General features: G+C 41.4%; 1 protein-coding gene across 5 annotated transcripts in view; it reads left to right on the forward strand.

The window, feature by feature from the left end:
• Positions 1–11,024, forward strand: part of ZNF521 (zinc finger protein 521) — a 280,467-nt gene extending 269,443 nt beyond the window's left edge. For all 5 annotated transcript variants that reach the window (XM_082355471.1, XM_082355466.1, XM_082355467.1 and 2 more), the window contains one exon: positions 10,216–11,024. In XM_082355471.1, the coding sequence (XP_082211597.1) occupies positions 10,216–10,245 (30 nt within the window). In that variant the 3' untranslated portion in view covers positions 10,246–11,024. The remainder of the gene's footprint in view (positions 1–10,215) is intronic.
• Positions 11,025–11,530: the final 506 nt, after the last annotated feature.

The raw sequence follows: 11,530 nt of genomic DNA on the forward strand, positions 1-11,530 counted from the left end.
TTATTTGCTGCTAATTAGTACACGAGGCTGTTAAATATTTAGCAGAAGTTTGTTTAATTGTGTTTGACTTGGGATGGGGCGGGGGGCTTGAATATGGCTTGAGCATCATGAGTCAGTGTGTACACACAGAGCCAGGCAGAGAGGAAATTTGCATTCACCCAAGATGAACACATTTCAGTGTCAGCCCAGCCTTCTTTTTCCTTCATTCCACAGATTTATTTATCTTTAAGGTATCTACAATTAGAGCACGAAGAAGGGGCACTGTTCACGGATGTAAAATTGGAAGGAGGTCATTCTTAACCTTGTTTACAGGTGTTCTAGTTTAGAAAGCGCCAGTGTGATAAATTAAACATTACAGGGGGAAAAATTAAAGCTTAGCAACAACTGGCACATGGACACATCTGTCTGTGAAGCACCGACTTAATCCCTGAATATCTTATTAGACTGTATTGCCTATCAAAGCCTTCTGTCCCACAATACGCTGGATCCTGCAATTCTAGAATCTAAGCAGAATCTTTAAGCTCTGGCCTCTCTTTCATTTTTGCTGGCTCTCTGCAGTTTGATTTAAATTTTCCGTTGGCTCCATGCATGTAAACAGGTAGCTCAACTCATTGCTCTCTTTTAAAAATAAACTTCGTACTTTTAATGTATCTCCCAGTGGCCATTTTGCTCTTTTTAACCTATTCTTCCAATTCAGCACCTTTTTTTTTTTTTCTTTTTCCTCAATGTAGTAGATAGTGCATGCTCCTATCAGTTCAAAAAAGGGAAATTTCAAGCCTGCCCTATATGCAAAACAGATAGGGGTCAGCTAGTGACTGGAATTTTACTACCATTTCTTTTCATGCATTTTATTTATTATTTTTATTTATTTATTTATTTTAATTTTTGGCCATGCTGTGTGGCTTGTGGGATTTTAGTTCCCCAACCAGGGATCGAACCTGCACCCTTGGCAGTGAAAGCAGAGTCCTAACCACTGGGCCACTAGGGAATCCCCTTTACTACCATTTTTAAGCTCGTAAGAGAACTGAAATGGTTACGAAGTTAACATTGTCACGTGTGACCCATCAGCAGTATTTGTCCTTTTGAAGCTGGTGGACCAGCGTGGCTTGTTTTATTTCTCTGAAATGTTTAATTGTCAAAATACTAAAAATTGCTCTACATTAGCAATTTGGACATGGCATTCCTTTAAAAATTAGTCTTTGCTTAGGCTTCTGAAGACTCACATTAGACTAAGGCTAGGCTACTTTATAGGTAGGTATTCTCAAGATATTGTTCACCACCATTGGCTTTCCCAGCTTGGTTTGCTGTTGTAAAAAAAAAAGCACCTGTGGTGAAAATAGGCTCTGTTTGAAGTGACCCCTACCTCCCTGCCCAGCCACATGGATCTCCAGCCCCACAGGGACCCAGTACCCTGCCCTCTGCCGCTCTCAGCTTGGCTCCTGCTTGGTCTCTCCCCCTGGAGCCCGTCACTCTCTTCTAACCTCCCCCTCCTCATCACTCCAGCAGCGGGCAAGTGTGACTCCTCTGAAAACTAAGCCCAGGAGGTGAGGCGCCCTTTCTCTGTGGCCCATGGCACCCTGTCCTCCTGTCCCTGGTGAGTGCCCTGACGGTGAGCAGCTGTAGTCTCCGCAGCCAGCCCAGCCCAGCCCGGGGATTAGAACATAGCAACCTGCACCGCTCAACAGCCAGCTCAGCCACTGGAGTGGCTATAAGACCTTGAAAGTTGGCTTAAACTCTCTGGGACTTAATTTCCTCACCTATAAAATGAGATGTTGGAACAGATGCTGCTAGAACTCTCCCAGCTCTGAAACCATCTCTTTTTTATTCTGAAGCATCACTTACAGGTGTCGTTGGCTCCTGCTATTGAATCTCGACCAGCAAATGAGGGATGATGGCTTTGCAGTCCGTTCAGAGTAGGGAGTTGTTTCCATAGCCTAAATAGTAATTTCCAGATTTTAATATTTGGGTCCCTTTATACTTTATTAGTTTGTAAATATTTCTAAAGCAGCACTGATGAAGAGCCACTAAAATGTACCACCTTTGTTCATTGATGGTACATGGAAGGTCTTACTAAACTGCTGAGGGAGTGGACATTTTTGGAGAGATGATTATTTATACAAGCAATGCCATTTATTATATATCTCGAAGAATCCTTTCCCTGATTTCTCAGCAAACGCCCATTCTCACCATTGACCATATTTTTAAATGCCATGCCACAGTTCCGTGTGGCATATATGTGTCCCTTTTGCTATCCTTTTTTTTTTTTTGTAATTTGATGGGGGGAGATACCTCAGAGACTGAAGACTAGGTCGCAGCCTCAAGCAGGCGCAGCAAGCTCAATGTGTTTTCAAAACACTGGAAGCAGTGGTCCTCAACTGGGGATGATTTTTCCCCCAGGGGTTACGTGGCAAGGTCTAGAGATTTCTGGCTGTCACGACTGGGAAGGTGCCCCTGGCATGTTGTTGACAGAAGCCAGGGATGTTGCTAACATCCTACTGTGCACAGGGCAGACCCCTAGAACAAAGACTAGTCCCCTTCAACATTCCAGTACTGCTGAGGTTGGGAAACCTGGTCCCACCGGCCTTCTAGAATCTATTTAATTTGTAGGCATCTCTCTCTAGAACAAAGCAATTGAATGACATATTTTGTATAATGACTAAGAAATAGCTTACTGGATTGTCTTTTTGGTTTTTCTGGATGAGATAGAAGAACTTTATACTACAGATACATGGTCAAGGCTTCTGAACATAAACTCATAAACATGCCAGTGTCCACATGCTTCAGAGTTATCTCAGCCCAACCTTTTCTAGGCTTATTTAGCATGAATGTCCAAAGAACAGCAAATACAAAAAAAGTCCTTCAGTGAGGTTTATTAGAATGTGAAATCGTTTCCTATGGGAGGTGTGATAGAAGCTTCATTGCCAAAACCATTTAAAACTAGCCTAGAGTGTGAACTTTATACAACAATTTTTGTCCAGCAAGGGGACAAACTAAATAACCTAATAGTCCTTTTCTGCCCTTAATATCGTGTATTTTTCTGATCACTTCTGATGATGCCATTTCACCTTTTGCTTTAATATAGCTTAGTGTCATCCAGAAAATGCTTTGAGATGTCAGGCCAAGCCCATGTGAACTGTTAAATGTCAAAAGAAAATGCATCAGTGTCTCTCTAAGTTCATAGTGATGACATTACCATAAGAAAAAATAAAAAGGGAAATTTTGTCAGTGCAAACATGATCATAAATGCAACATTCATGGCATTAAAGAGAGGGGTAAAAGCATATCATGACAGTTTGGGAAATTCCATTGCTGTTTATCAAAATAAAAGTGTAGAGCCTCATTTTAGTAAATTCTGCCAAAGTAAAAATTGTGAGTCAACCACCCTGGTCATGAAAATCCATCATATGAATATGTTTTTTAGACTGTCAAAGCACTTTGGGGAATACTATACATTTGTCTTTTAAGAACATTCATTAAAATATATCTCACCAAAATGCACATACCCACATATATGTTCCTGAAATAGGGCCCATGAAAACACAATTACCCCAAATTTCTCCAGCTAAGAAGTATATAATTTGTAGACAATGGAAACTTTGGGGTGGTAAAACGGGGTCTAATTGGTATTTTGGATGATTTGGGTGATTTTTAGAACATTCTAACAGTACTTCCAAAGCTGAAGCAATTCACTTTTAATTAATTTAAAACTATGAGTACTTTGGTAATCATGTGGACTTTGAAAATGTTAATTTATTGCCTTCACATCCTGTTAACCTTATCAAGACAAAGGCTACCATTTGCCATTGTGTTTTTTTCTCTAACCTATGGGGGAGATCACCCAGTATCCTCTCTGCATTAGCTAGATACACTCCTAAAGCTGTTTTACTAGCAAAAGAACTTGGGAATGAAAATAGAGAGAGGGTGGAAATGTAAAAATCTTGATTAGAAAGTATAATTTAATAGAACATGTATTGAACCAAATGTATTGATTAATGTAGAAGATATAGTACTTATATTGATTCAAACCAGAGATTTAGTACTAAAAGCTCTAAGCCAAAAAGCTGCTGCAGATTGCTACAAAAGTCAGTTTAATGCTGTCCTTGAGAGTGCCTTCACAAAGAAATTCTTCTAATGTTTGAGGACTAGGTAGAATGCGGTATATGTCAGTTTGATCCCGGAGGGTTTTATTTTGTACTCTAATAGCTGTTACGAGCCTACATTATATCCAAGGAGTAATTTTCCTTAGGGGTGCCCGGCTCGCTTTGTGTCAATATTCTAGCATTTTAAGTCACGTACAGTATATGCTTCTGGGAACACGGAAGGAGCCAGCCAGACTCATAATGGTCTGCATTCATTAATAAAGGCAGAAGCTTCTGTCCCTCCACTGCCCGCTACAGGGATGCCTCTTTGGCCTTCAGGGACCCGTGCAGACACATTTAAAGAAAGCTTTATTTTGAGTGGGCAGGAGATAAAATGTAGGACTCGCGGGCATTTCCTAAGTCAGCTATATGCCCGAGCACAAGGTGACCTTAATGGGTCAAAGAAGAATGCAGGTCAAAAGACTTATTATCCAGGCTGTTGGAAACCAATTGCTTTTGTTTAAAAAAATAAATAAAAAATAAAAAAAAAAAAGCAGTAGTGCTTAAAGGTGGACGATAATGTAGAATTCTGTTTGCAGCCTGTAACTGCACGACTGTATGTGTACTGGGATATGCTTCTAGAAAAATAAGAGCATACAGACTATCTATAGTGTTTACAGATAAAGGTCCAACCCTCGTGATAAAAGGAAGGGTAATATAATTAGTTAATCAGTGATGATTGATTACGGATGTTTGCGTTCTTCAACTGAAGAAAAAAACAACATGCTGCCATGGTGCTGTCACCATCTGTTGAAAGAAACAGCCACATTTAATCCTTCTATTTCTTTTATTTCTTCCCGCCTTGCATTGTTGCAAAGCCACAATTGCCTACTATTTCTTCTGGTTGGAAAACATCTCATTTAAATTGAATACAACTGCAGTTTAAATTTGGGATTCTAATGGCATGGTGAATTAGTGGAAAGCTTGCTATTTTTTTTTTTCATTCCTTTTTAAAATAGCATGCTGGCTCTTTTTCTTAGTTTTAAAAGCTTGTCAGAATTTGAGACAAAAGGCTATAAATAGACAACTCATGGTAAAAATGATTAACATCTTTGAATCAACAAATCTCACAAAACTTCCATTCTGACACAGTTTTTATTTTTATTATCACTGCTATGTAACATTTTGCCGATGCCAACAGAGGGCTACAAAGCACAGACAACGAGACGTGGTCTGTCAAAATATTGGACAAGCGAGGGCAATCTGTGGCACCACTTTGGGGGCTAGGGACTTAATTTTTCCACCCTGGGAAGGTAGATTCCCCCTGGCTTTCCTCCAGAGCTTAACTTCATCTTTGTTATAGGTGTAAATATTCAAATTCACATCAAGATCACAGGAAAATGGGATAGTTTGGCCAAGGTGAACAGTTACAGGGGATGGTGGGTTTTTTTTTTTTTTATTTAAAAATATTTTGCTTGGATTGCATTTTAAATAGGATTAAACCGTTTGACCAGTAAATGTGGTCAGCTCTCAGAAAGGAGGAGGCTGAATTAATCATGTGTTAGCGTGCCAAGCCCAAAATGAGAATTCCAGTCTTGTAAAATGAAAGGCATCTCATATTTTAAAAGAAATTCATAGTGCTAGAAGGGAATTTTTAAGGTCCTCATCTGTTTTTTAGCTTTCTAAGTTTAATTTCACATTTTAGAGAAAAAAAGATAGAGCAAACTCCTTCTAAATGGGGCCCTTTACAGTAAAGAGTGTTTTTGTTGTTGTTGTTTTTTTAAAAACCTGGCTATTAAGGTATCATACCTAGATGGATCGTCTTTTAAGCTTTAAGGTGTGTTGTGAATTTGATTTTTTTTTTAACACAAACCCCCCTCGTGTAAAACAACTGTTCATAACTGGGATTAATGGTTTGCAATTTTCAGTTACTTAGACATGGGGTCTCCAAGAGACGGCTTTTTGCAGAGTAGAATATGGCTCTCTGTGGGATTACAGAAGTTTTCTTCTCTTCCTACTTCCTTTTCTGTCATCACCCCCCCAACCCGCGTCGATGTTGCACTGATGTTCTCCCCGATTATGTAAAACACTTTCCCTTCATTGGAACAGATATTTTTTCTCATAACCTGTCATTGCATTAAAGTACCTTGGGGACTGTGAATTGCTGTGTAAAATTGGTGAGATTACCCACTGCTTTGTTCTAGTGTAGTGGTTTCCTCCAGACCCAAAGAACAGAAAACTCGTATAGGAGAAGGCTGCTTGCGCGTGGCCTGGCAACGTTTTCTCGCCCTGCGTGTCCCTGTCTGTGCTGCAGGGGCTCAGGAAGGGCTCTGTGGTGTGGCGGGGGGGTGGGGAGGAGCTAGGGCAGGCACCTGCCCTCTCCTTGGGCTTAGCGCTTCTCTGGTCTACTTTTCATCTTTCCCACTCGCTTCCTGTCTCCCTTTCTGTCTATGATTTTAAAAACACACCAAATAGGTGGAAAGCTCCCATGAAGCAACTTCTTGTTTCTCTTATCCTTGGATCTTCAGTGAAGCCTGGAGACAAACACTCCTCATCTTTCTCTCCAGCCCCTAAAAACCAACCCAGTAACCTGTGCAGCTCAGACATTCCTTCCTTCCTCCAGAAGATGAAATCAGGCCATTTGTCATTTTCAGTGACTCAATGTACTGCGTGGACGAGGGGAACAGTCACATCCCAAAGATCCTCAAAAGTGGTGAGGACAAGCCCTTGAGGACTGGATCAGAATCACCTGAGTTTTTTGTTTGTTTGTTTGTTTTGTTTTCAATGCAAATATGCCCAATTCCCACCTTGAGAATCACAGACAATGGTGAACGCCAGGACTGGGAGGCCTGACCTCACCCTCAGCTGATCTGGAGAAAAAAAGAAAAAGAAGGGCACTAAGTGACCTCAATGGTATGCAGGTATCTCCACACCAAGAGAACTTTCTGCCTTTACCATGTTTCATGCCAGATTTCCCATTTAGCCGTTATTTGTATTACAGCTCTTTAGTTTTGTTGAATCTTGAATTTTGCAGGCCATACCCTTGTCCTTCTCTCAAATGATATATATTCTTTTCTCTTAATATGCAAAGCATAAATCCTGTATAGTAGCAACTTCAATCTGTTGCAATAAGTGATTCATATGTATTTGTTCATTTCTTTGCACCTCCGAAGAGACTTGTAGGGCTTTGGTTTAGGATGAAAGCATCCAAGAAACAACTGTTGCCAACTATTATGGCCAACTTGTGTTAGGTTTTTGTTCTGCAGTATCTTAATATAGGCACATAGAAGAACACAGGATAGATTGCAGTATAGCTTCCTTTATTAACCACTAAAATTCGATTGAATGTGGAATGTCTATAGTAAGCACTTAAATATTTTTAAATAATGTTATTAAACTGATTTCTGTTTTTTACTTTATGATAAAAAGTAATCACACATCCTCCTGTCAACGTTCTACCATTTAGATAACTATTGTCATAGCTCTTGTATTTATTTTCTTAATTTTTTTAAATTAAAAAAAAAAGCACCTTTCTGTAAGATCAGGCTTGACTCTTTGAGATAGGAAAATGCATGAGAAAGTTTAGACAGTGCATTTTGAGTAATTGAACTTTTTTACTGTTTGTAACCTCTTTGATCATAATTATGTTGATATTTAAGGGGATAGCAATGTTTCTTAGTCTCATCAGTATTTTTTTTTTTTAATTTAAACCAAACTATTTTAATTTTTATTTATTTATTTATTTATTTATTTATTTATTTATGGCTGTGTTGGGTCTTCGTTTCTGTGTGAGGGCTTTCTCTAGTTGTGTCAAGTGGGGGCCACTCTTCATCGCGGTACGCGGGCCTCTCACTATCGCGGCCTCTCTTGTTGCAGAGCACAGGCTCCAGACGCGCAGGCTCAGCAATTGTGGCTCACGGGCCCAGCCGCTCCGCAGCATGTGGGATCTTCCCAGACCAGGGCTCGAACCCGTGTCCCCTGCATTGGCAGGCAGATTCTCAACCACTGCGCCACCAGGGAAGCCCCCATCAGTATTTTGATTACCCTTTATGTCTACGTGTTGGTGAAAAATAATTTGCAGAAGCAGTTATTTAGAATCAATACAAAGAAAAAAAGAGTTGGCATAAAACTGGTCTGCTCCTGTATGTACTTTTAGGCTAGTACTACTAAAGAAAAATTAAAAATCCAGCTTGTCTTTTACTGAATTAATAAAAATGGTATGTTTTAAATAAGGCTGAGTGAAATAACATCCTCATTATTTGCTGTCAATCTGCTTATAAAATGGGCTTAGTTTGAAATAGGGAACGGAAGACCTGGGTCCTTTTCACGAGACTCATGTCTCCTTCACTGGTGCTCTTAGCCCCAATTGGGCAACCCTGAGCAGCCAAGCCTCCGGTCCTTCATCCTTTACTCATTGGGCAGGCATTTTGCTAGTTTGGTGGGGGATGAAAAGATAACAAAGATCTCTAAGACAAAGCCTTCTGTTGAAAACTTTCCATAGCTCCTCTTTACCTACAAGACAAAGCCTGAACTGCTTAGCCAGGTACAGAGGGCTCTTCATAATCTGGCCGCAAACTTCTCTCTATCTTCATTTCTCATCCGCATGCTTGGTTCTGGACACTTGAGAAGATTCCAACCAAACTGAACGAGTTGCAGGTCCACGAACATACCTTGCATATTCTTCTTTGCCTTTACCCACGTGGGTCTTTGGCCTGGAATGCCCGCCCTGCACCCCAAATGCCTCTTCGTGTTTCCAGCCTCAACTAAAATGTCACGAGTTACGTCCACTGCAAAGCCTTCCCCAAAGGCCAGGCAGGGTTAGGCGTGCATGATATTCCTATGGTCATTTCTAATATAATCCCACCAGGTTGCTTTACCATCATGTGCCCACATGACTTTCTTGAGACTGAGAGCACTCTGAAGATGTGAAGGCAGGGACCGTCCTTCTCCCTGCTGTAGCCCTTGCCTAGCTTGTCAGTCGTTCATTTGGCCAGACCCTCTTTGCTGAGCGCTGCAATCCTGAGGGCTATGCCTGGTGGTGATACCAGGATTCAAGAGATGCTTGTGAAGCAATGAATAAATGAATGAAGACCCAAATTACACACAGGGAGAGAGCCGAAATTACAAATAACCACAAGACCTCAGATGCATACAATATAAGCAGTATAAAGCGCTGTGGGAAATCAGAGGAGGGGGAAAGCAGTTTTAGATGGGATGAGCATGAAATGGTAGTATTTTGTGATCAGAAGGGATGGGGGAGGGGGTCAACTGGGAGAGGTGGGAGAACGAGGCTCAGGGGAGGCACAGCGGAGGGAAGGTGCACATCAGGCCATCTCCAGGCGTTTGCTCCGAATGAACGTCCCATGGTCCTGTGACCATCCCCCGTGCAGGCCACAGGCCCAGGTCTGGAGCCCATTGTTCACCCCCAGGGCCTGGCTTGTAGTTATACGTTACCCAGGAATCCCCGTTACCGGCTCACAATTTGGAACCGGGATGTTGGCTCAGAAAGGGGACATGCTGTGTGGATGGAGAGGAGGCCACCAGAATACAACAAGGACTGCACCCGCTGGGGACGGGGGAGGTTGCAGGCTGCTGTGATCTGCTCCTGCGCCAGGTTGGGACCCAGCACCAAGCCCACCCCCAGGAGAGGAGCTGGAGAAGCTTCCTGTCCTGTCAGTGGCCGGCCAGGCTGTTCTTGCCCGTGAAGTCTATATTCAGGGACAGATAGAGCCTCTGCTGTTAAGACGTTCACCTTCTAAGAGTGAGTTAGAACAAAAGCATCTGTAATGAATGGAAATGATGTGCAGATAAATATAACTGTTAAAATAGTGCTACCCAGGCATTTGAAAAGACGGTCGTATTCTGATAAGAAGAGATGGTGGAAGGTGGGGTGGGGTGGGGGAGTATGTCTCCAGGGAAGCAAAACAGAGGCAGAGAAAGGGGAGACCCCTGGCCCCGCCCTTCCATCCTGGCTCCCACTGGGGGAAGGGAGGAGCCGGTCCCATGAGCACCAATTCATCTGGGTGCAGAAATACAGTATTTAGGTCATTATAAATCAATCAGCATTTATAGATACTTGGTTTGATGAAAATACAATCACTTAAGGTTTTTTTTTTTTCCCCCTCTTTCATTACAGAATCATACGATGACCCAACACAGCAGTTAGTGCAAGCACGGTCTCTCAAGGAGAATGACTTTTGTGGCACAAAAAGGGAACATATTTTACTCTTTGCACGAAACTTTCATTGTTAATGTATATTATTCAGAAACATTGTATTGTACCATAAAACTTGTATTATCAAAACTGTTGGATGTTCATGTGTTTGAACTTTTGAGCACCGGATAGACCCCCTGTATATAAAGTGTCTCACATGTATTATGTCGTCTGATACTAAAATGGTCTTATAAAGACAAGTGGACTTGGGCCCTATTCAGGCAAGATTTAAAAAAAAAAAAATGTGAGCAAAATGGCTTAAGAGAAAGTATTTTCAAGGAAGACAGATTAAAACAACCCTGTTACACAGGAGACTATGTTTGGACTTCCTTTTCTTAACACTTAAGCCTAGAATTTCTCTTTTGGTATATCAACAGTTAAACCCAAGACTATTTTTTATTGCTGAAGATTCTTGCAAACCATGAAGAGATGTTCTCACAGAACCCCACAGCTGGATAAGGCCCGTATATATATTTGTAAGCCTTGCAATGTGACAGCTAGCATCACTATATATGCAATAGTTGTTATGTAGACTGTCAAAGAATTTTTTTTTTCCTGGATACATTTGAAGCTTTGAGTGTTCAAGGTTTTCCTTAATGATTTCACACAGCCAAATTCTTGAATCAGTTGAACTAACCTGTATGTTACTGTTATTAATGTTTACTCTGCGGTCTGAACCTGGAGATTACTGGAATTGTTTTCCAAGAGGAAATAAATTCAGTTTACCATTAGGTGTGAGTGTATTTGTGTGTTTTCTTTTTCTAGTTACTCTGCCATTAAAAAAATCTAATTGCCTGCACCCTTGGAAATGAGTTCTGCTCTTGAGAATATCCCAGGCATAACCTCAGTCATATTTAACCTTTCCACACTGGGCCAAAAAGCAGCTGGGAGGAGATTCATCACATCGCATAGGGAAGGAATCAGACCCGATGTACTTCTTCCTCTTGCAGATCCTACCAGGTCACATTGTACTGGAGGATTTTGACATCACAGATGGATGTGATGGCTGTTTTCTGCATAATTTGCAGCCCAATTCATGTCATGCTGTGCAAATCTGAACTCCAAGTAGATGGCTGCAATTTGAGAGGCAGTTTGGCTTATGTGTACTTAAGAAGCAGCTTTGTTCATTCAGAAGACAAAGCACAGAGCAGGGAGCCTTGCACTGGCACAGAGCGCAGACTCTCAGTGTGATCGTCTCCACATCACCCACCTCCAGGCCTCAGTCCCCCAGCCCGGA

This window comes from Balaenoptera borealis (assembly GCF_965194805.1).
Source record: "Balaenoptera borealis genome assembly, chromosome: 14".
Classification (NCBI taxonomy): Eukaryota; Metazoa; Chordata; class Mammalia; order Artiodactyla; family Balaenopteridae; genus Balaenoptera; species Balaenoptera borealis.